General features: G+C 35.4%; 1 protein-coding gene across 2 annotated transcripts in view; it reads right to left on the reverse strand.

The window, feature by feature from the left end:
• Positions 1-26,134, reverse strand: part of GRIK1 (glutamate ionotropic receptor kainate type subunit 1) — a 176,876-nt gene that overhangs the window by 10,738 nt on the left and 140,004 nt on the right. The window contains exons 15-18 of one of the 2 annotated variants that reach the window (XM_038581312.1): positions 23,673-23,890; positions 11,487-11,712; positions 6,238-6,488; positions 2,881-4,913 (exon numbers count right to left, since the gene is read on the reverse strand). In XM_038581312.1, the coding sequence (XP_038437240.1) occupies positions 4,764-4,913; positions 6,238-6,488; positions 11,487-11,712; positions 23,673-23,890 (845 nt within the window). In that variant the 3' untranslated portion in view covers positions 2,881-4,763. Of the gene's footprint in view, positions 1-2,880; positions 4,914-6,237; positions 6,489-11,486; positions 11,713-23,672; positions 23,891-26,134 lie in introns of those variants that run through there. The other variant, XM_038581313.1, reaches the window with a different exon arrangement.

The raw sequence follows: 26,134 nt of genomic DNA on the forward strand, positions 1-26,134 counted from the left end.
AAAATTTAAAGGAGAATCCCATTTTCCATGATATCAGTCTCTGTGGAGAGGATTTTGAAACAAAAATGATTTTAATATGCTTGTGCATCTGTGCATATAAAATTCCATAACTGTGGGAAGCATAATGAGATGGTTCCTAAAGGCAAGTTAAAACTGCAGCATCAAGCAGAAATTTTTCATTATCTATAAGAGTTAATTAATAATGCCATTTGGCACAGTCAGATGTGCAGAAAATAGTGCAAGAAGTAAGAATGCTTTGCTTTCCTTTTGCTTTTCCAGGCTGTTCAGGCTACTTTTAAATTGCTTACTGGGAAAAAGACCTTATAGTATAAAGGGTCATGGGCTTGGATACTAATTGGGATTCATTGTTGTGCTGCTTTGCCATAAATGGCTTATACAGAACATAAAATAATACTCATCAAATGCAGTAAGGTATTTGGAAATAATTTTTGGGGAAAGGTTTAACTAGATGATCCAGCTGATTTTCCTAAGGGCATGATCTATACCCACCATGTGTTGCTAGGTAATTGCAATTTTGCTAGAAAAACTCTAAAATAATTCAGCTTATAATTTTAGTCTAAGACAAAATAAGCTTAATTTTTTCCTTATTTCATTGGGTTATAAACAGGCTATCAGGAGCCAGATTAGACAACATTATGGTGCTCCATAGTTCTTGATGTACTTGTTCAATCTTTTCATATCTCTCTGCTCTCTCGCTAACTTTAAACCGTGTTCCTTATAGTATAATCCACAGATAAACTGCCAATGTTAATAAAAATCTCACTCTTACCTCTTCTGACAATAGAATACAGATTGCTGTATTCCATCTAACTTTAAAGAAAACTCATGCTTACCAACAGTTTTAAACAGCTGTATTTAAGGTTGTTGGGAAAAAACTCATTTAGGAAAAGCTATTTTAAAAACCTCTTGTACTGAAGATAGTTTTAATAGAAACTCATGTACATGATCTAATTTGAGAGAAAGCTTGTACTTAGGCTAATTTTTATGAAAACTAATCTGCACAACTGGTTTTTAAGCATTCATTTTCAGATTTTGTTAAAAATGCCAGTCCATGGATTACACTCACTGAGAGGGAATCTATGGAGGTAAAACTTTTAATGTGTATTGCAAGTAATTTCCCTGGGTGATTCTGAGGTCCACCAAAAAGTCTGAGAACTAATGATGTAAAAATCAAGTTTGGAAAACTTTCTTTCATGTTCAAGCCCTCTCCCCTTTTTTTCTAAATTTCACTTAAAATCCAATGGCTCCCAGTGGGGTCACTGTGGTGTGAGTGATCATTTACTTGACTCAAGAATTGGTTGTTTAGGGCATGTATAAAGTGAGAAAGAAGAGAGTGTAAGGGACTTACATTTCTGAAATGTATGGAGTTCCTTCAAGGGAAAAAAGGGTGCAGAGACCAATTCAACTTCTGATTTGATCATTTTGAGTAGGCCTAGCAGCTGTAACTAAATATGAAGGTTATCAATTGAATATAATGAAATATTTATAACAAAGATGTGCAGTTTCTTTTTGAATTCTCTCTAGAAAAGGTCTACTGAACATTGAATGCTAAATATGTGCTGTATCTCTTGCTTACAATTAGTGTCATACCTCTAGAATCAAGTAATATCAGTGATTTATTGAATGCCAACTATATGCATAAGGTTATGCTTTAGATCACTACTAAACAATAGAATCAACTGGTTATCTTAAAAAACAAAACAAAACAAAACTATTGTCCTGCTCCCACTTCAGACTAATCAAATTAGAATTTCTAGAGATGAGGTTCATAACTTCTAGATCCTCATGTATTGGTGGTTTGGGTCCTTCCCTTGGAGGCAATGAAATTGCCCTTGATTTTTAATGCTTGTATGAGGAAATGTGGTTTTAGAGCTAGTTTGAACTAGCATTATAGCTTTATATTGGAAAACCTCTTTTCCAAACTGATTCTGTATTAAGATGCATGATAAATTGTACTTACCATCCACTTGATTAGAGAACAATACTTAATTTCTCTATGAGGAACTGTTAACCAGTATCTGTTAACAGGATTCTTATAAATGATCTCATTTTCTATGCCATTATATTATTTCATTCAATTCTCATAGCAAATAGAGGTCAACAGATTATCTTCATTTTACAATTGAAGACACTAAATCTCAGAGAAATTAAAAAATTACCCCCAATAATAAGAACTATGTGCCAGGCATGGCTAATGTGTTTTGTATATTATCACTGGATGAGATAAACATTATTAGGCCAGTGTTCCCTGGAGTATGATCTATAGAACAATGGTCTGTCAAGATGTTTTTGGGGAAAAATAGATTCTGTTATCTAGTAAGTTTGAGAAATACTGAATACTTTCCAATCTTGTTGAAAATTCCCAATGCATCATAGCATGTTAAACACACTGAGATATCATGCAGTAAAGGAATGTTTAGAGTAATGCTCTATAGGTCACTTACACCAGGAAAATCTTACTTGAGTAACATTTGCCGATGGGATCCATTATGAAAGAGATTCCTTCAGTACAACCTTATGACCTAGACATAATGCCCTAGTATTACATATTAAGAAACCGAGGCTCTGAGAAATGAAGTCACTTGTCTATAGTTATTCAGTATGTGAAGGTACTAGAACTTGCACCTAAGTTTGGTTGATTTTGAAAAATATCTTCTGATTCTAAAATCTAGGATTCCAGGCTGCTAACTAATATCTATTTATCTGTTAGTAAAGCTGAAATAAAATTGTTGAAAGGATTAAATGTAATACTATCATTTCAAACATTTTGAAAACTGTAAAATAATTTATAAATATGAGAAATAGGTAGTATACAGCTTAAAGTGGCATACAAATATTAATTTTATTCAATCTCTGAATTACACTTTTAAAGGTTAGTCTCTGTAGAAAAGTGAATTTTGTTATTGCTAGCCTTGATTATCTAAACTTCATCAATCACCCTTATATTTTTTTGGTAGCATCTTTGGTTTATTAAATAGCCCTTGGGAATATAAACTTAGGTAATTTGTGATTTCTATATATAGAATCAATGAATTATGAATAATAAAATATTTATCCCAACATTGTCTCTATTGATTATGAGGATGCAACTCTGAACCAGGACAAAGTATGTTGCTTTCACTTCAATAATAATAAATCAATGTTGGTGTAATTTATAGATGTTTTCTTAAAAATACATTTATTTAAAGAAGAAAGCAAGACTGAGAAACAATCAGGGCAAGAGTGAACTTTCCTAAACGTGCTTTACTGAAGAAATATAGTGTTGATTAAAGAGACCTGTGTTCAAAATTTGGAACCCATTTAAAGCTAAGCAAGAGAAGACAAAATGTTACATGATTGCACAGATGGCTTATCTCTACTTCTGAGAACTATGTTTTGGGGGCTAACTTCATATGTCAAAAGGTAATCCCATTAAGGAGAACAAAAACCAACTGATCCCATATTGAGGAAAGATGAAAGGCATCTTCAATTCCCCTACTCACTGCAAAGAGGAAAGAAGCTCAGAGGGACAGCAGACATCCTCCATCACAACCAATTAAGTATGCAGTTGGTTTTCTATATCACCAAGCTGAGTTAGAGTGGGAATTATTTACAGCATTTTGAATGCAGGTGGAAAATAAATCTACAGAGATCTGTAACTAATGTGCATGGAAATTCTTTCCTCTACTTATTTTCTCCTCCTTGCCCTTCTCCCCAATATACTTGGAATGAATTGATAAATGATGAAGGGTCCAGAGAAATGAGTGTGAAAGTGGTGATGCTCAGAAAGGATTGCTATGAGAACAACCACTCTATCCTGGGTGAGTAGGAAGGGAATAAAATAACATCTTGTGAAAAGATGTTCATCAGTGCGGAGTGAGAGTGAGTAAGTGGAAAATAGAAGATGTTATGCATTAGTTCCTAGTTTAGGACTTTGTCTGGAGTTTGCAAGAAATAATCTATAGCATGAAAAAAAAATAGCAGTTCCTTAGAGACTCTGAGCATACTATGATCTGAACCTACAGAGGACTGTCAAGTAAATGTTATGTGAGAACTTGATGATAATGAATTTCTACCCAGGAATCATTCTCGACTGTGTTGTGCCTTTCTGAGTGATGTTCAATTTAGCTAATGCTCTTTTGTGACGCCAGAGGTTTCAAGTTTAGTTTTCATTTTCTGGATCACATTTATCAATTTTTAAATCTAAGACATCTTTGAGTCTTTGTGTAAGTAATACATTTTAAATAGCGGAATCAATTTGAGTTGAACATCAACATTGTTACAGAGTTGCTACAAAAAGACAGGGCTTCGGGTAATTTGAACGTGTGTGGATATACAGAACATAAGGGACAGGGAGAGAGAAAGAGGAGAAAAAAGGTCCACAAAGATGAAAAGAATTCCACAATATTAGTATTTTGTTTTTATGGTTTGCACTGTTGAAAATCTGGATCTACTTTTCCATGAAGAAAGATTTATTTTTAATGCATGCATATAGAATTAAGATAACCATTGTCTTGATAATATAGCAGATTCTGGAAAATACACATATCTTGGAGTTTATATACCCTTAATAAACCTCAGTTTCAACACAGAATGCACATCTGTTCTCAGTGCATTGAATTCAATGTCTAAAGTACATGAGTTTTGCTATCTTAAAAGGATAGGGAATATGGCTATTTATGCTTAGTAGATACAGATATCATCAACAACACCAATTAGCAGAAACAATTTCTACTGGGCACACTTTTTTTTTCTTTAACTGATTACACAGTATGAACTGAGGACTGTGTCCGAATCCCTCTCTCCTCTCGAATTAATTTGCCACATTCTAAATCCGTAGATAAAGTGGTTCCAGAAGTGGAGTTGGTTGGATGGGTTTGCTTACACTGCAGTCCATAAAAGAAACAAAAAGCCTTGCATGCAAAAGAAATGAGAAAAAAATATAGAAAAAAATGAATAAATCAGAAGCAAAAATGAGTGTTTAAATGAAAATTTAAATAAAATGAAGCTGGCAATTATGAGAAGCACATTAAAGCATAACATATACAAGCTTTTATTTTTCAAATTAGTTGCATAAAACAAGACACCTCAAGAGCAAATTGAAAGTTAAAACAAAGCAGAACAGTCCATTTTCCCTTTTAAATAGATAGTTTTCTCTAACAAAATCTAAGAAAGGGGTGCTTAATGTTCTCACAATTGCCTTGTAATTGTGGGAAAATTTTCATGATAAAGCCAGGTTATAATCAACCATTCCCAGCTTTGGGAGCTTAAGGAAATGAGACTGGTATGGGATTATTAATCAGAACTGGTTGCATAATTTGTGGGATCCAGTGCACAGTGAAAATGTGGAACCCCTTGTTTAAAATAATTAATAATTTCAAGAGAGTAACAGCTGAGTATTCAACTAGCCCTGTTATTAATTGTTGTTAGTCTCAAAATTCTACTAATAATTTTAATTTGAATGGGTGGCCTAATGCACGGCAATGGGCATGAGCTTTGTACTTTGTTTATTCTAGCATGCTTATGAAGGAATAATACAATCATCTTATTCAGAATGGTGTAAGTTCCTGGTGCGATTTCTATCAAAAATAAAAGTGACATAAAAATGGTTGACTGTTAAAATCAACTATAATTCTAAATACAATTTGGAAAAATAAAGTGTCTAATAAATTTCATTGTCATTCTGTATAATTTATCATATTCCTGGTCCCCCCAAATTGGTGAATTATCCTTTTACAAATCATATTTTGAGAGAGCTAAATGCTCAGTTTCAAAATACTATATTTATATCTTTATGTAAATTGTTTTGCATTAGTACATGTGCTCAGCATCTAGACTTAAAGAAAGGATGGTAACATTTTTCTCAAAGATCTTTTTATATCTTTTCCAATTTTGGATTTATTTCTTGCTTGCTTTATCTAGGGTTTCTATCTTAAGAGCAAATAACTGTTCAAGAAATTAACTGAGTTTGGAATTTCTGCACTGCCATTCCAAATAGTGCTAATTGGATTTAGTATATAAGGCGCTTCCTTCTTCTCATTAATAAATGATGGGGTTGCAGTGCCAGCAGCACCTGGCACGGATTCAATAGCTCTTTGCTCTAACTCAGAAATGGCTCTTCTGGGCATCTAATTCAATAGACTGTTACAAAAAAAGGGCAGGCATCATTTAAACCCTCAAACTTAAGACAGATAACACAAACTAAAAACTACCTCGTCCTAGAAAGAGATGACTCACCTGTTCAACATCATTGTTCTTCCGTGATTTGTATATAAATTCTCCAATGGCTACAAATACAGAAAGGACCAGTCCAGCAGCCAGAACAATGAAGATGCCCCCAATATTTTCTACTCCCAGAGCACTGGCCTCTTTGCTGTCTTCCTCGGGGCAGCCATTCCCCCGCCACCACTTCTCTTTCATCATATGCAGTTTGCCCTCTTCTTGTAACTGAAGAATAGCAATAGTGATTTTATCCCGGTAAGGAGAACCTGTAAGTAAGATCATTTGGATATTGGTCACCAAAAGATTGAAGATGTCAAGAAGGATCATTGTCTTAAAGGTAATGCCTTCATGGCTGTTGGGCAACCCCAATGCACAAATGGACTGGAAAAGGTCATGGAAGTTGAAGTCTTTATTTTGAAGGTTCTAAATAATTGGAAACTGGATAGCTGACATTCAAGATTAACTCTTGCCAGACTGTCTGTTCCTTTCCAATAAGGAAAAGCTGAGCTGGAAATTCTACTGTATACTCCGTTTCGGGTGAGGCTTTCATAAATCCCATGTTGGGGGATTTCATTGTTTGGATTCTATTTCTTCTCAATTGTCTAATATTGTGACAGCCTGGCTAGATGATCATCAGTGTCATCTTGTCTTCTTCCTAGGGCAGAGATAGACATTTCCCAATCCCCCTCACAATTAATTCCGTGTAGTAATGTGACCAGTTTCTAGCCATTCAGGGCTAACGTGACATGACTATTTCCAGTCCTGTCTCACAGTCTCCCAACATGATCTTCTACTTTCTCTCTCCATTTCCCCAAATACGCAGTAGGAAGGAAACGACTTTGAGTCACGAGGGATAGTGGAACCTTCAGTTGGGAGGAGTTTGGGTCCCTGGATGACTGCATGATGCAATCCCTCTTTCGATCCACACTGGACTATGGCAAGGTCAAGAAACAAACGTTTATGATGTAAGCCACTTGAAAATAGCAGATGTTGGGAAGTCTGGGTGGCTCAGTGGTTCAGCATCTGCCTTCAGCTCAGGTCGTGATCCCAGGATCCTGAGATCAAGTCCCCTACTTATCCCTCTGCCTATGTCTCTGCCTCTCTGTGTGTGTGTGTGTCTCATGAATAAATAAATAAACTCTTTAAAAAAAATCTCAAAATAGCAGATGTTGGTTATAGTAATTAGTCCATACTGAGTAATATACCATTAGGATTAGAATTTAAATACTTCAAAGGTTCTAAAAATTCAGCTAAGTTTGGAAGATGTGCAAGGACTTCATCGATATTTTTCTATACTCAATCTTTTAGTAATGTTATTAAGCTTTTAATTATGTTACGGTTAGACAGTACTGACAAGCGTCTATAGCCATAGCTTGCTCAGTACTGGCTTTCTATGCCAATTAATGCAAAGGGAGATATTAAAAGATGGTAAGATGCATTTACACAATTTTTCATTGGATGCTGAAAATTTTTGTTAGTATTTCTTTTACTCAGTAGGAAAGTAGTATACCTTCATTCTGTTTGTAAACTTTAAAGTTCTTCTTGGTAGAAATAAAAAGGAATGCAAAAATCAAACAGCAGGTGGAAAAACGGGCCATCTTAGAACCAGAAGACATCTTAGAAATCATATACTCCAGTCCATGTATTTTAGCCTTGAAGAAATTTAGGATGTGAAAGTATGAGTAAAAGTACTAGTTACTGGCTGAGGCAAGGACTTAACTCATTTCTTCTTACTTCTCACCTAGTGTTATTTCCATGAAAGCTGCTTCCTCTACCCCACAGCCTACCTTTCTTCCTGTCTTCAGCCTCCACATACACAAACCTCATGTTCCATGGCATGTTTTATGTTGGAAAAGCAGAAGGTTAACATTGTGGCATTTGTCATTTTTCTCTTTTTCCTCCCCAAACTTCCTAAAGTCATTGTCAGTACCCAAAATCAAGTTTAAAAGAAGAGCCAAATGTTTTGGAGTTAGATTGTGGCTTGTCAATTAGAAGAATGGATTTTTGGTGAGAAAATGGCTCTTTTAAGCCAAATTAAAAGATATTGGCTGCTTCCTTAAATACCCTCAGAATAATGGTTAGTGTCAAAATTAGCACCATTAACATACACATGGCATGTGAGCAATTAGGTGAACCAGGAGAGCTTCGCTTTAATGCACAAGAAAATGCTTTCAAGAGCGTGAGAATTGTTCTTACGGTAGCGGTTGCCGCTGTAATCATAGCAGTATACACAGTGGGCACTCAATAAATGTTGACTGACGCTCTCCTTGTGCCTTCAGGCTGCACAATACCTAAAACATTTCAGACAGACGGGAATCGGATCTCTGTTTAAAGTTGTTCTCTAAGGAAGGTAATTTCCAGCCTTCTAGTAACCTGTTTAAGCTGTAACTGCTCTCATTCTTTTGAAGTTTTATTTTAAATCCCTCAGGAGGTGCATTTCCAGAGCTTCTGTCCTGAGAGTCTCAAAGAAGCAAAGTCTTCAATTTTGTGTTGTGACTGAGCCGACTTTGCCAATTTTTGACCATGGCAAAGACTTTGAAGCCTTCAGGGAGTCAGTAAGGGCAAGACCAGAATTGTGTGGAGAATTTTTGGTATCTAAATATATTTTAGCTTCAGCCTTGTTGTTGTTGCTTAAGTGGAGTGAGTGACATCGGAAGTGATTTATTACAAGTCACTTGAAAAAATATATATGTATACACACAGATCTTCCTGAATAGCAACTGAGCTTTCTTAAAGAGTCAATTCATCATAGAAGAAACATCTCACAAATTTATCCAACAGCTGTATTCCCAATGGATGTCGTCTTTCTGAGGTCTGCCATCTGTTCCAATTATTCCTTCATTGTTTTTGGTTTAAAAGCTTGACAGGTTTATAACCAGTATGAAAAATTCCTGGAGTGTAGTTCTTTTTATCTAGGGAGGGGGAAGAGCTCTTCAACTTTGGAACTTGTGTGTCAGAGTATGAATGAGGTTGGAAAAGGTAGACTGCGTTGGATCACTCATGTCCCTATGTCACATTATATATGATACAGTGGTACTCATCAGAGCCTCATTTACATGAGGGCAAAGTCATTTTCAAATTGCTGCATTGATTCAAGACTGTTGCAGAAAGAAGCCCCTTGCTTCCTTTCCATTTTCCCTACCCCCAAATTTTATCTTTAGTGTTAAATTCATTCATTAGAAGAAGTGCCCATTAAAAGTCTCCTAGTAAAACACATATATTCTCAGGAGTGATACACAGTGTTATTTTCTTTCATTATTACCAGATAAGAAACTGGGTGAGCAAGAAGTAGTGTTGAAGGTGGTCAAGATGGGCTTATGAGGTGGAAGATAAAATGAGGAAAGTACAGGTGTCAACTCTATAATTTAATCTAAACATAGTTCTACTAAAAAACCAGAGTTGCTCCTCCAAGTAGATGCAGAATATAACACAATCTTAAGGTCTTGATTTTGGAAAGATTCAGGTAAAAGTACCCACTCCTGCTATTTTTGTCTAACTTAGGGCCCTTTTAAATAAATCAGCAATTGGGGAATATAAAAAAATAGCATCTGTCTAACTCCCTCCACCTCTATTATGGAAAATGAGGTGACAAAGCTTGGTTAGGAAGATATTAGATTGTTTTACAAAAAGAATCATAGCATTTTTTAAAATTAGTGTCTAACAATCCCACTGAGCCCCCTGCAGAACATGTTCATTTAATTATAGGAGAGTTCACCATCTGGGAAAAAAATAGACACTTTGCTAGCAAAACTGGTATTTCGTCAGGGAAAGTTGTTGAAAATCAAGGGACAAGAAAGTAGTTACAGGGTTCTCTAGCTCAATCACTCTACAGATTTATTTATAATGCATTCTTGATAACAACAATAATAATAAAGTTAATTTCTCCATAGCATATATTCCTAGCACCAGATGGACAGCAGGGAGTCAAATTGATTGTGTATTCACAGTAAAAGGTAAAGGAAGATGATCTTCATCTGGTTAATTAAATTAATATTTATCAAAAGCTGAACATGGGATACATAGCCTTTTTTAAAAATGAATTTGTGGCTAAATGTCCTAACGTTGGACAGTCCACCTAAAATCTGATTTTTTAAAATGAAAGAATGGAACATCTAACAAATTTTTGTTCAAAATCCCACATGTGCAATTGACTAACCTGTCAAGCAGTTGCCCCCTTTAGATGAGTCATGTGTTCTCTAATTTTCCATAGTTGCTACCATTCCCTATTGCTTCCACAAGCAAACAAGTTTATTCAGTTATGATATCTGCTTGACCTCTGGAAGCATTTGAGTTTGTGATCTCAGGCTAATGTTGAGGGTTGGACCGGACAATCCCTTTCAAACAACAAAAATAATAATATAAGCAAGCAAATCTAATCTACCTTGAATCCCTAATGATATAATGTGTCTGTAACCAAGATTTCTGCCTTTTGGACTACTCAGTGATCTAAAGTTGCTTCTGATTCCTCTCCTTTAGAATGCCTATCACAAAATTACTAATGACTCACTTAAGAAGAGCAGATTACCACCATGCCAAACCTTATATGGTACATTTTTCTATATACAGAGAATCCATAATTGTCCCTTAAATATAGAATTTAGTTTTATATGTTAGACATGCAAGAAAACCTTGTTATATGGGTCTGTACACCTACAAGACAATAATATCTCTAGGGAAAACGGTAGCATAAAAGTAAAGAATTAAGAATATTTGGATATTTTAGATAGTTATCCTTGATGTATTTCTAGCATATTGCTAGAAAAAATTATAATTTAATCTTTATCTTTCTTCTTTTATAGATATAGTTTTGGTTTTACTTCTATTGACATGGAATTCTGACCTTTCAACTTTTATCATCCATAAGCATAATTAATTTTGTTATATTCCAATGTAATTTGAGATAGAAAAACTAGATATGCATGTAAAGGTACTGAAGAGAATAATGTCAAGAGGATTAATCAAGAAGATATTCTTTAAAGATAATTTTTGAGGGTAAAATAATAAAATTGGTTTCTTCAAACAGACACTTGGTGGTAGATCTTGAAAGAAAAAGTGGGTTGAAAGTTCATTAAGTTAAATATCTGGGAATCGTCCATTCAAAACATGGCTCTGACCTACACAGATATTTCCCTTATTGATTAGTCCACTAAAGGCATTGTAGAACTTCTCAGAGTGTGGAGTAGATATCACTGCATTCACTCTCTTTGATCCTGCATAATTGACATTGCCCATAACAGTCTTGGTTCATGCCTTGCCTCTCTTACCGATAGGTGTTCCCACTCCATAACCTTTGGAGTCAATGAGGCCCCCAATCTGAGTGAGGTTGCAGTTTCTCTGCGTCACATACTCAATGCTGGTGGACTCCATTAGCAGGGCGTAGTCAGTGGTGAGTACCCGTTGGATCCCTTCATCACTGTTTTTTACCAGGGCAGTCTGCTGCCTGCTGCTCATAAAAGCCCACATCTTCTCGTAGGTGGATATCTTTGATTTCTGCAGGGAAAGAAAGCACACCCACCAGCAGAAGAGTGCTGAGAAAATGTGTCCTAAAGCTATTCAAAATCCCAGTGGTCCAAACAGTATGGGGATTCTTTCTTTCAGGTAGGAAATCAGAAAGGATGATCCTTGGCTTTCAGTTTGGTAGTTGAGAGGAGCCCAATTTACTACAGGAAAACATTGGAAGCCCTGAGGCAGCTATTGAGGAAAAAGAGATTGTAAGACATTGGCTCAAAGTCCTGATATCAATGACAGCATCTGCCTAATGAATTGTGGCCACTAAGACTAAATTTTCAAGGCATGCTGGGCCAAGGAATAACTACCTCACTCCAGGACTCCGCTCATCGACTCCATTCCCCTTCATCCACTTAACTTCATCTGGCATCGTTGTACTGTTTCCTGCTTTGTACTTCTTGCCTGTTACAGCATGCCTTTGCTGGGGACAGCCCTGAACTAAATCACATGCTTTGGTAGCTTTGTTTATGAAAGAACTGCTATTTGCTCTTATCTTTTATGGAAAACTAAGAATACAAATGTTCTTTTCAAGTTAAAATTCAGATCAGAAAGCTCTTGTACTGTATATGCTTTTTTATGTATGTATTCAATTTTAATTACAAATATATTTTAGAGGATGAGGATGGAATATTACATTTCAAAGTGTTCTATGATGTTGTCTTTTCCCTTATTCTTCAGCTTTTTGATAGATTCAATAATAAACCATAAATATGATGCATAGGATATATGCATCTATACATTCCATTATCTCATTATCTTTCTTTGTTAAAATATACTGCCTTAGTTTTCATATTGCTTGGATATGAATTTTCTATTCTTTTGAATAATGATCTATAATTAGACATTTTACACTTTACTCTGTAATTTCCATATTTTTCCAATTTTTTTTCTGAATTCGTCTTCATTTGCATCAACACTCCCCTCCATTTATTTTGAAAATGAAAGACATTATGGGAATTACTGATAATTCTGAGCTAACTCCAGCTCCCACACATGAGACAGCTTCTTTGGCAGGCATAGGGTGTATCATCTCAGGAGTGCAGAGAAGCTTAAAACATGATTTGGGGCCATAAGCAATAAATGGAATACCTGTGGAATCAACTCTGGTGTGGTTATTCATGCTCAAGTGTTCCTGCGGGCTCAGTTAATTCCTAACTCTATTTAGGACCTGGGTTAATGCTGTAGGCTTTATGAGTTAAGGGAGGACAGATGGCTTTATTTTGGATTGTTAGGCATTTGAAGATCCCCCTGAGAAAGGTCTTGTGAGACAAACAACAATTCAATAAACAGTACCTTATAGATACTGGTATTTTATGGAAGCCATTCTATCATGATTAGGCCCCTGTGAATTACTCCTCAACCCCAGAGATATCTGTAAATAGGAGCTCATGTCTCCATGACAAAGGCATGTTTTTTTTTGTGATCAGGGTCAATGCCTCATTTGTTGTGTGATTTCAATCTCTAAGAGATGTATAATGATAAATTTGTAATAAAGAACCACTCGAAGGAATACAAAGAGGTCAGTCTGTCTTTTGGTAGTAAATGCACAGCTGGCAAAATTATTCTTCTATCAGGAAACTAGATTCAGGGAAAATAGTTTTCTTACAAATAGGAAGTTTTAAAATTGTCATAGACATTAGAAATTGACTCATTCAAACCTCTGTTTTCACAGAGGAGGGAATATTGGTATAGAAGATTTGGAGACTTCATGCAAGTCACAGAACTCATATCAGATTTAATACCGGACCCCAGGACTCCCAACACCTAATTCACTGCTCTTTCCATTGGACCATTATGATCTTGGGGGAGTGGATGTCATTGCCAAATTTTTTCTGAGAATGATTTTTAATCTTATTTGCTTTACCTATGACAATATAGCTTAAAGTCATGGACTCATAATATTCCCTGAAGGAGTTTTCTATTTTGTGTCATGTTATCACAAACTTAGAGTCAACCATCACATAAAGAAAGTCCCATGAAACATCTATTTTTTACCATACTTAACTTTTATTAAAAATGAATGTTGTAAATAGCTAGAGAACTGGATTTTTAGTTTAGGGAAGTTGAGGACAAAACAAGGTAAATGATCAGTTCATTGATGGTAATGGACAAGTGTGGGGGGTCCAGGAATTGAAGGACCTGCAGGAAGATGAAAAGATCAACTCAAAACCTACAAGCCTATTATTGATCCCTACCAGGTAGGTTCTCAAATTATCTCAATACACGGCAGACCTATTTGTGGTCTTACCACATGTGACTAACATACAGCTTGTATAACATGTAGCTCACCAAGAGCACTCAACAATCCTCAAAGTTGTCTACACTCAAGGAGAAGTATCCACTGATCATGTACTTGGTGCTACCACAATATCCATGAACTACAAAAATTCTCAACTCCTAACTTTCAACTTCTTTTGTCTCATCATAGCTTAGTAATACAGTGTTCCCGGGGTTAGCATATTCTTTACACCACAATTTGAGTAGCACTGCTCTATAGAGCTGGAGGTCGTGGATTAATTCAATCACATCTACTTCTTTCTTTTCAGAACTCCCTGTGGTGCTAAAGGGGAAGTCTAGCTGGCATGCACTCCTTTGAAGCATGGAGGGCAGAAATGTTTCTCAGTAAGAAAACTACCACTTGGTCATGTTGAAGGTACAGAAACATTCTCAATTCCTTTGACCTCCCCCGCCCCCGCTATTCCTGACGGTGCTTAATGATGGTAAACAAAATGGAACAGGGAATGGCACCCTTCTGCTCCCATATAGAGTTCTCTTTCATCATTTAGAAATTTTGCTCTTATGGGGCTCTGCTGTACTCCACATTTGGAATTATAGACTATTTGAGAAGCTAGGGAGTTTAGATATACTGGAAGACCCAAATGCGGCTATAGAATAACTTTTTATTTTATTTTTTTATTTTTTATTTTTTTTTAGAATAACTTTTTAACTGTTAGAAATACCTGTATGTGGCTCAAGCACCTTAGGACATGGTTTTCCACTATTAGAAACCTACAGGAAGAACTCCATGGTTGGGAGAGTTTCCCTTAAGGATTCTTCAACCTCTATGTTCTACTCTTTACACCAACTCCTTCATATTACTTATGTAGGTCCTGACTTTGAAGACACACAGAAGGTCACATTTGGTTAGTGAAGGTGCTAGTACAGAATTAGTATCTTTTTCTTCTTTACTCCTGAGTTCTGTCCATTGTCATGCCCTGGTCTATAACGTTTATTTTTTTTAGATCAAAAAGTCCTACTTTGGTATTAGTTAGATTTATTCCTTTTTAATAGATTTTCCATTTTTAAGACCCAAATTTTAATAATTCTTAAACAGAACTGTTTGAATGACAGATATTTTTGCACTTCTAAATCCTCTGTAGTCTCAGCCTGCTAAATCGCTTTAAATAATATATATTTAAAAAATAGAAACAGTGAATGCCTCTTATTTCAATGAATATGTCAAAGGTTAATTAGAATATTTGTAAAGTACTCCAAGCTTCTTAGCAAAAGTTACTAAAGCTGAAAAGGCTTCATTTATTAAATCTGAAATCGTCTAGTTTTTTTTTTTTTTTCCCCAAAATACCGCAGGAGAATCAGGTATAGATAATTTCATTTTGCCTGGTTAAATCTGATTACGTGGCTATTCTGTTGCTGATGAAACATTGTTGGCAAAGATTAAGCATTTTTTCATCTAAAAATCTGTTATAAGGAAGCGTTACTGTAGCTCCATTGGAGGATCATCATTTATTTCTTTTTTTTCCTCCCATAGTGCTTGCAAGTTAAATACTCACTGGGAAATGATTTATAATGTATCTGTGTGCAGTTAAAAACTACTTATTGAAAATAGTAATAATAACTAGAACATGCAGTGTTTACTGCTTGCCAAGCACTGCTCTAAGTGCTTTGCATATATTAATTCATTTAATCTTCACAGTGATCATATGAGAAAGATGCCATTATTATGCCTCTTTTATAGGTGAGGAATCAGAACACCACATGAGGAAATGATGAAGCCAGGATTTGATTCCCGCAATCTGGCTCCAGGCTCTGTGTTCTTAACCAACGGGGAATCAGCTAATTGTTTTAATACACTGAACAACAAACTCATGATTTGGTTGTTTTAACAGCTAAATTTTCTAAAGAACCAGTGGTAGTAAGTAGTGGTGGTATTTTTCTATAATAATCAGAGCTGTTGTACTTCTTTCAGTTGTCCTATAATGCATGGAACTATTTACATGAAGTTAGGCAGCTTACATTGGTTTAAACAAAAATTAGTAGTATTTTCAGAAGTGTGACAGTTGGAACTTAAAAGGAAGTGTGGATATTGTTTATATTTTTTCCTTTAACAGTATTTTATATTTCATATAATCCTGTTGTTTGCAGTTGCCGGGTTTCTGTAAAACAGGTGTAAATTCTGTAGTGTAAGAGGGTCTTAAGACTAATAGAACCTCTATTTTATAGACATAGCCCAGGTTATAGGGCTCCTACACTGGAGATAAAAATATTATTATTTTGTAGGATGAATAACTTTGCAATTCTACTTAAGAACAATATGTCTGAAGACTTTACGTATAGATCCATGTTTATACATGATTATTTATATATATATATATATATATATATATATATATATATATATATATATCCATCGCCCCACATGCATATATACACACTGGGGATAAATTATATTTGATCTTTGTTATCTAATAAAAAATTCTATTTGAATGTGAATTCACTATCATCAATACAGTGACTATATGTATATTGAACAAAGAAAATGCCAAAAAACAGTTATATTTTAAAATCTTCAATTTACTTTTTCTTTAGATAAATCCTGATTTCAGATAAGTCTTAAAAATCAGTCAAAGACCGGGAAATCATCTATGTAGAAATTCAAGCTTTTGAAGCAGATGTATCAGAGGTAAATAGTTTGTCTTTAAAACAATCATTTTCTTTAACTCACAATTAAATAAATTACTTAATTAAATAATATATTCTCAGGGAATTTAAAAAATATGATTAATTTACAAAAATCACTTTGAAAGAAGATCTCAGAAGAAGGCATTTATACTTATAGTGAGGGCCTCTGTCTTTCAAATGTATATAATATGATCATTGCAGTTGATCATGCTCTTACCTTGAATTGATAGAAAGTTATGACATTTGCAGAATCTCCAAGGTTTTAAAAATTCATGTGCTCCCTTTATAAAATTCCCTGAGTGGGATTTAAACACCTTTGCTAAAACATTTTTCATGTTTTTCTCCTGTCTAGAGTTAAAGATTGGTCCATTATAGGCAATATACTGGGATTTGAAAAAGGTTCACTGTAATTGACCTCATGGATTTCTTTCCAAATACATTTTTAACATATGGGAACTTAACATTTTAGGTACTGATGGTAACATTAGCTGAATTTTTCAAACAAAAGCTAATATCTTTTTATGCAGAGAAATTTGAGAAATGTCTTTCATTTTATGTGTCCTTATATGACTATTTCTGTCTGAAACCTGTCTCTCATAATGGCTCATTGCTACAGTTCCATTGGTGTGGTGCTCAACAACTTCTCTGAAATGTCTTTAGGGTTGATGACAGCTCCTAACCACTCCCTGGAAAGAGATTATAAAGGTTAGAGAGTCCCTTATTCCCATAGCCAGTCCAAAGTCCCTAGACCATGAAAGCCAGAAATGACAAGCCTGTTATGATTTTTTTAAACCTATTTTATCCAAGTCATTTTAGACTGAATCATGATCTAATCTGTGTAATCCTCTGGCTTGGGTCTGAGAGGATAGTGATTAGTTACAAGGCAAGCTTCTACTGAGAAACATTTCTTACGTGAGTATTTTCTACCCTTTTGGCTCACGAGGACTTCTGATATTCACACCACTTCCTGTCTGCACAAGATATGCTACTAAATCACATGTTGCATTGTGTTTAACAGGTCTGTGTGTATATTGTCACTTTATTGCTATTCAGGTCTTCAAGCTTTGCACAAAATTTTATACCTGTCCCCCTCCTGTCTCTTATAGTGCCAACCTCAAGTGCTAGTCATACTGGAGATCCTGGAAAACATAAATTGAATTGAATCCTTCTGAACTACCTTACTCCGCTTCTCAGTTGAATTCTAAGGGCTGCCTTACTATCTGTTGCCTATCTACCACCTGGAAATGGTTCTTCTGCAAACACCACGTATGTACCTAGCAAAGCTGGCTAAAACTAAGGTTTTTGTCAGGCCTGGCTTCTGGAAGTCTTTGAGATCTTGGACATTGGCACTCCCTCTGGACTTCTCTGTCAATTAGCAGAAGGCACATCTTCCAGAGATCACTGACAGTAAGAAAGTTGAGCAAAGAGCAAAACAGTTTTCTAAAAATTCCCAGGGACTGAAAAAGTAGGACTATTAGCTAGGGGTAAGTGTTGGATGCTAATGGTGATGATGTTGCTGGTGAAAATGATAATATCTAACTTCCTAATTGTTTACAATTTGCCAAGTAGCACTGTGAGCACATGACCTATTAAGTCATTTATTCTTTAAAATAATCTTATGAGCTAATTATTATCTTCAATAAACAAGAAGGGAAATCAAGACATGGAGTTCAAAGAATTATTAGTTCATAGCTAATAAGCAGTAAAGTCAGATTTTGAAGCTATGCTATCTGGCTCCAAAATATGCAATCTGAAGCATTTCACTATAAATTGTAAATTATATCTCAGCAACTGGAGTTAGGTATATCTCCTGAGAAGACTGGTTGGTGTTCTCTGTCTCTGAACAAGGACTAGCCCCATTATCCTGTTTAGATGTTGGTATGCAAGGGGCATTGGAAAATCCTCCTTTTTCAGGCCTCAAAATGTTCTTAGATTTTTTATGACTATGCTTTCTTCAATTGGAAAAAAAAAAATGTGACTTGCTAAACAGGCATCATGAGACCAAAGTTTGGGCTATTCCATTTATCCTGAAAGGTAATTAATAGAATTACCTCAAGGAGAAAGAAGATAATTTTTGCACTTTCCTTACCTTCTATGAGAGAGGGAGAAAAACAGTGTCTTAGTGTTCTATTATGAAAGGGGAAACTGTAGCTAGATGCCTTTGCTGTCAACTTTCTTGAGTATAAAAGTGAAAATTGGTCATGTCGATCTTGGGGAAGATACACCCAAGTTGTGTCCACAGCTTGGTCATGAACTGAATGATCTTTGTATTTCCTAAGATGCTGGTGGTAGTCTTAGGAGCTTGGAAGGACAAGGAAAACCTTTATTGTTCAGGCTTTGAAACAGTAGAAAGAAGCAAGCAATTCTGCAGTGGAGAGCTGAGAAACCAATGTAGTTAACATCATATTATTAATTGGTATTATCCTAGTGGAGAATAAATGGGAGTTTGTTGAAAAGTTCTCTAAAATGAAATCTCTTGAAGTTCTGAAATAGTAAGACTCTGACATAAAAAGAGTCCATTTATTAATTGACAGCCTGACAAGGAGAAATAAAAGATCTCCTTATATTTGGAGAATTTCCTTAAACATCTTCCACAGTTCCTGGATGGTTGATAAAATACTCTGCCTCTCCTTAACCTTGTCTTGATAATTGGCCTAGTGGTAAATGACACCCCTTGACCAAATGGGCATTATATCACTCGTAGTGCTTAAGACTTTAAGACTCCAAGTGCTGATGACCTTGAGAAAATGTAAAGTTTAATAAGCATTATTAACTGGGTGTCCTTGGCCACAGAACTTAGAGTTGTTCCTTTTTTTTTTATGGACAATATCAAATTCTAGCTCTCCATCTAGCCTAGTGAATGTATGTGGAATTCATGATTTAATTCTAGTTCTCTCGTGTAAATACAGTTCTGATGATCAATGTAATTATTCTATACACAAATGACTCAGTGAAGAAAAACTGCTTTGGCCTCTCCTGTCTCAGACACATGCTTTGATCAACACTTGTTTAATAAATGTCACTTTATTTCTTTAGCCTTATCTGAATTCACAGGTAGGTAGTGCAATTTCACCTGAGCTACTTTAAAAAATTAAATTTTGGGTTTTTTTTTTTCATGTTGAAAATCAAATAAGCCAAATATGAAATCTGGGCTTGTGCTGTCTGCAAAAATAGAAAAAGGGGAAAAAAGCCAATGGATTTTGATTGAAATTTTAGTGAGCCACTTTTGGCCACACATTTCAGAAAGAAGCTTCTTTAAAAGCTTGTGGCCCAGAGACCACGTTGAGGGATTAGGTATTTTGTGTCTTCACAGATTTTGGTGATTTCTATAGTTTTTTCCTTTTTGCAACTTCCTATTCCATACCTGTAAAAACAATTTAGAATCAACTTGAAAGCAAAGAGACAGATTTCTAATATTTGGATGCTGCCAAAGGGAAATATATATATATATATATTTTTTTTTCTCTGCTCCTAGGAACAAAAAAACTTTAAATTACACTGCATATGATAAGAAAATGCTTCTTATTAGAAGTTTCCTTGTGATTGCGTGAAAATGAGACCCATCTGAGAAAATGGCTTATTACCCAACAATGGATCAGAACATGCTAGATTAGACTGGGCGAAGGTGATTTTCCTTATTCATTCAACAGCCCAAGAGACAATATTGTCTTTGATTAAGAGAGAAGGGGAGGGAGGTCTGATGGCACAGCAAAGGTGAAATATTAATGAAGGCCTGGCTCAGGACTGAGTTTTTTTTTTTTACCATTAACTACTGTCACTCAGTGACTCAAGGTGGAAATACCTTGAGCGCTGAAAGCCTGGAATGTTTCTTTCCCTTGCGGAATAATCCAGTTTAAAAACCCTGAGTGTGTATCCCTCTGAAGCTTTCTGACAGCTTGCCTCCCTCAAGGGGAAAACTAAATCGGATTTAGTCCTTGTTCTCTTTTTTGCAAATAAATTCCTTCTTGATAATAGGGTTGCCAGGCTGCAAGCTAACTTGTAAATCGAGGAATATGGCAACAGTGTCTCTTCCTGTGTGGGTCTCCATTATCCCTCCCGCTGTGGTCTGGATGTGTCCCTCTCACATTCAGATGTTGGAACCTTTAACCCCAAGATACTGGTATTAGGAAGTGAGGTCTTTGGGAGGTGTTTAAGTCATGAGGATGGAGCCATTACAAATGGGATTAGTGCCTTTTTAAAGAGGCTCCAGAGAGATCACTTGCCCCTTCCTCCATGTGAGGATATAACGAAGTCTGTGACCTGAAATAGGGCCCTCACTCAACCATGCTGACACCCTGATCTAAGACTACCAGCCTCACAGAGTGTGAGAAACACATTTCTGTTTTTTTATAAGCTACCCAGTCTTTGGTATTTCACGAAAGTAGCCTGAATTGACAAAGACACGCTGTTTACCTCACTCCCTTTGTCCCTCCCTCCTCTGATGGAATTCCATCTTTCTTAGAATTCATCTGTACATTTGTTCATCTTTTAAAAACATATTTTCTGAGTGTCTACCATGTTGCAGGCATTGCTTTAGGTTCTGGAGATGTAATGGCAAACAAAACAGAGCAATTCTCTACCCTCAAGGAGCTTACCTCAAAGCACTCTCTGATATTTGGGTGAACCCCAGGTCTTCTACTCACAGATTTGCAAATTTGGGGTAAGTCATTTAACTGAGCTGTGCCTCATTTTCTTCATATAATGGGGACAATATTAATACTTGCCTCAACCAGTTTTGATAAGGAACAAATGAGATAATATATGTAGAGCATTTATAGAGTGTGTGGCTATGAGCTAGTGTCTTGTGCCTGCTGCTCTTCTCATTGCTGTTGTTGGTCCTATCCTCACGTTCTTTCTCCCTGGGATGCTTTTTGACTCATCATTTGCCTGGTGACCTGAGAGACCACTTTAATTTGGTGCCTCGTTTTCGGGGCCAAGGAGCAAGCAGGAGCCCTCTCTGAAAAGGCCTAGGAAGCAGAAGGTGTGAGTAGAACATGACTACTTTAGGGAAATGCACCATCCAACATGCTTGTAATGGGTCCTGCTGGAAAAATGGGGACCAGCACCCTTTGTATACAAGAAGCATGTGGGAAGCAGAATCAGATGAAAATGAGGCTAAGGGGTGCTTTGTGAATACACAGGCTGGTTGCATAGTAGCAAAGTCAGGTCCATTGCTTGTGCAAAGGGTAGCATCTTACTCTTCTATATTTGTTGTATACATCCAGAAGGTAGTAGACTCTTCTCTGCCTCTACTTATCTACTTCTCGAAACTTTAAAACTTTTTGACACTGGTAAGAGAGGCAAATCATTTCAGATATTTTTTCAGACATACCCAATTCTACTTTGGCAGTATCCCTTGGTCCTCTATGCCTTGCAGGTAACTTTCCTGGTTTCTGACAAGTATCGTGATGAATCACTAGCTTGAGGTAAGCTCTGTCTTTTCACACTATTGATTTTACGAAAATCCAAGCTTTCATAAACTTGGATAGCCATATATTTAATGTCATTTGTCCTTAAAACAACACTTGTCTAGGGAAGAAATAATCACCACACGTTATACATTTACTAAATCAATGATGTATTTCTTAAAGTGAAAATAATGTTTAAGAATCACCTTTTTCTAACATAGAGGATAAGCAAATCCTAACTTTTCATGTTACTCTGTTTCGGGTAAACCTCTGGGTAGACTTTACTCTTAAAATAAAGTAATTTTTATTTATCAATTGTTATTGTTAATTGGTACATAAAATTTACTGCATAAGTAGTACCTATTTTGGTGAACCAATACTGGTATACAAAGAAATGTTCCCTTTTTTTTCACCCTTAGTTTTTTTGTTTTTGTTTTTGTTTTTTTTTTTGGGGGGGTTCTAAATTAATATTCTTCAGCAGTCTTTGTCTACTCAATCCTGGGGTGACAACTTCATTTTTGGTATCTAGGTATGAAACATTGACACAGTGTTTTTTTAGAGTTTATTTTGGTTGCACAGCTGTTTTTCTTTTTTTTCTTCACATGAACAGTTATCTTTCAAAAGAAGGCTCTAGCTTATCCCTGTCTAATTTCAAGTTTGTGACTTTGAAAGATAATTTAGCTTCTGGAGATATTGTTTTCTTCATTAGTAAAGTGAAGGGCCGACCGTCATGATCTCTAAGGTGTTTTTGCTATCTCTACAACTCCCTGGATCTATTGAAATCCATTCTCTGCACCCCCTCACCCTAACCCATGAGAGCTACTGTATCTGGGATTTCATAATAGAAATTATAGAGGCTTATTCCATAAGCAAGGCAGAAATCAGTTGCTTTATTTTAAGTAAGTAATTAAAAAGAGTTGAACAATGAAATGCACTTGACAATAAAACTGTATCACTCTAACTTAATTCTTCTTTGGTGCTTTGGAAGGCACTCTGGCTATTGGAAAGCTTCAGGCCACAATGAGGGGCACTGTCCTTACTGGTGCAAATACAATATTTGACTGATATCCCCTGGGAATTCTTTTTCATTCTAAATCTCCAAATAAATTCCCATATCAACACATTTGTTATCTTCTTCTATCTCATTAAATACAGAATATAAGAACAAAATAATGATATTCAAGTATTCTGTATTCTGATTATCAGAATTTAGATTAAGGAATCTTTATTTTATGGGTTCCATGCATGAGTGGTTAGTTAATGGTGGTTGGGCTGTGTTCAGAAAACAGCATTTTTTTCTAGTATAAAGGGAGAAGATATTGATCTGTAGATCTGAGTGTACTAAATTGGGGATAAAGGGAGCAGAGAAATTGCTTTATGCTGACTGCTGAGGGCACATGGGTTCCTTGTAATGGGAGTGTGTCATTATAAGTCTTATTTAAAAAAAAAAAAAAAAAACCAAACCTGCCCACTTTCTTTTTCTTTTCTTTTTTCTTTTCTTTTCTTTTTTCTTTTTTCTTTTCTTTCATTCTTTTTTTTTTTTTTGAGAGACTTTTATTCCACATTCCCCTCTCCTCAATATGAGATAACCTTTGAGAATTGTCAGTTTCTTACCTTGAAGAAGGTCATTGTCGATCCATCTCTGACTGCCCCATATTCTATCTTGGTTTGCTTTGCCAGATCATCTGCTGAATCTATGGGAGATTCCATTCTCTCTACTGTCAGGAAGGCAGCCAGATTGGCAGTGTAGGATGAAATGATGATTAAGGTGAAAAACCACCAAATCCCTCCAACTATTCTGGTCGATAGAGCTTTGGGCATCAGCTCTGATCCTGTGATGTTATCACCAGAGTAAGAGTGTTAAACAGAGTTAAGAGAAGAGGGAAGACTCATGATTTGACAGTAGTCTAGGGAGATAATGCATTTTTATGACATAAAAGTTAGAAAGCCATTAAGGACTTACTCTTTTGTGTGTAGGTAAAATAGAAGTATGTTTTTAAGAAAAAAGATCAAAATCTAAATGATCTTTTATTACTAATTGCAACTATTGCTTGAAATATAATTTATCAACATTTGATGGCATTAAAAGTTTTAACCCTGAGATATTCCATGTCTAAAATTTATAGAGTTAGTTTAATTGCTTAGATTTGGGTTTGTTTGCTTGCTTTTGTTAAAAAGTCAATTGCAAGACTACTTTGGGGGCTTTATTAAACCATATGATACAAATCTTATTGTGTGAAATAAAATTTTACAGTCTTTGTACAACTATGGAAGCTTTGAAACACTAAGTTATTTTTGTTTAGGATTAAAGAATGTGAGAAACTTTTAAAAGATTAATATTATGCCATTTGTCACGTGTGCTTTAATACAACTTTAGGATTTTACAATCAAATTAAATAAGAGAAAGCCACACTTGACAATAGATGAATAATTTTTTCATTGTTTTATGTTACTTTTAAAGTCAAAATTATTTTTTCCTAATGTATATTCTTGTGTGATTGGGAAGAATATATTTACTGAAAAGCATACTTGTGTCCTTTGAAGTGCTCATTTTTAATTATACTTCACAGACTGGCCATTTCTCAGGTGGAAAGGGGCCCTTCCTGGTAAACTACATTTTTAGATGCCATCTGATGACTATTATTTGTGAATGATAACATGGGGAAGCACTTAACCTGTTTATCAAAAGACTCTTTCTCTATAAAAGAAAGGGTATATGGGTCAAGTTTATTTACACAAAGGGTAAACATTTGTGATAACTCTCTAGCTCAAAGATGTTGGTCAGTCTGAGCTGTAGATGTCTATGAATCCAGTAGTAGGATTATAAAGGGGCAGAAGTGAGTATGCAATTCTACTTCTACTTCTACCCAATTCTACTGATTCATGGGTGGATTTTGGCTACTCTGATTGCCTGAAATTCACGAAGGATGCTGTACTTAGAATTTCCTCCATGAACTTAGAGGCATAGTGAGTTTAGATGATCAATTAAAAAGCGGAAAGTATAAAAATCCTAAAGGTGAAATATCTGGTTTCAAGGACTCTTTCACTACTCTTATTGGGTGTTTTGAAGTTTCGGAGTTAATGGCTTAAGATGGAACAGAGAATTGGAGTTTACCAGTCTACAGATAAATGAGTTTATACTCAAATTTAATCTATAAACAGACACACATATTGCTTATGAAATCAAAGCCAGCTCAGGGCTCATGATAAGCAGATCAAGGTTGGCAGAATTTCTGGGCTTTGAATTAACAGATACATTTTCCTAATGCTCTTAGGTATCTAGGAGCTTTATTCTCTTTTAATGAGGTAATTGTTTCATTGCAATTTCTATTTCCTTCTTTGGTTTGTTTGTTTGAATTTGGGTGTGTAATATTACACAGATTTATAATAGTTTCCATTAAATTGCCTCCAAGGATTTAGTGGGATAGTTTGTTGCTGTTGTTTTAATCTTGTGATTTAATGGGATTTATGTGCCTGTGGGTGTCTGTGTGTGCTTAATGCCCAAGGTTGTTTCATATCTTTGTACTTAATTGATCTAGCAGCCTTTTGGCAGTGTGATATTATTTAGATCTTTAGTCAGTTATCATTAAAATACCATTTATTTCATAAAATAGCCATGGGAAATAAGTAATACAGTTAATAGATATATTTTTGTAGCTTATAGGTATAGATTTTCTGCTGTAAATTTATCCTTATGTTATTTGGTTGCATTTGTGAAGAGATAAGGTAATATTTTATTATTTGTGTAATTATGTAGTATGTGGCAGCAAAACTAGACAGATGCATGGATAACCAACCTCTGACAGGTAGTAAGAAATAATATAAACTCACACCTATCATACTTTAAAGTAAATATACTTTTGAATGAAATTTTCTTGGAAACTAAAAAATAACAAGTAGAAATCTACTCAGATTACATTTTAAACCCTTGGTATATGGTATGAATTAGATTTCTTGACATTTCACTGTGTTTTTTATTTTCACACAGTTTTATGACTTTCCTGACTTTCAGCATTAATTGAAATATTTGGAAATGGCTTTCCTCAAATAGAGATGATTTGTTTAAGTTCAGAACC

This window comes from Canis lupus, chromosome 31 (assembly GCF_011100685.1).
Source record: "Canis lupus familiaris isolate Mischka breed German Shepherd chromosome 31, alternate assembly UU_Cfam_GSD_1.0, whole genome shotgun sequence".
Lineage (NCBI taxonomy): Eukaryota > Metazoa > Chordata > Mammalia > Carnivora > Canidae > Canis > Canis lupus.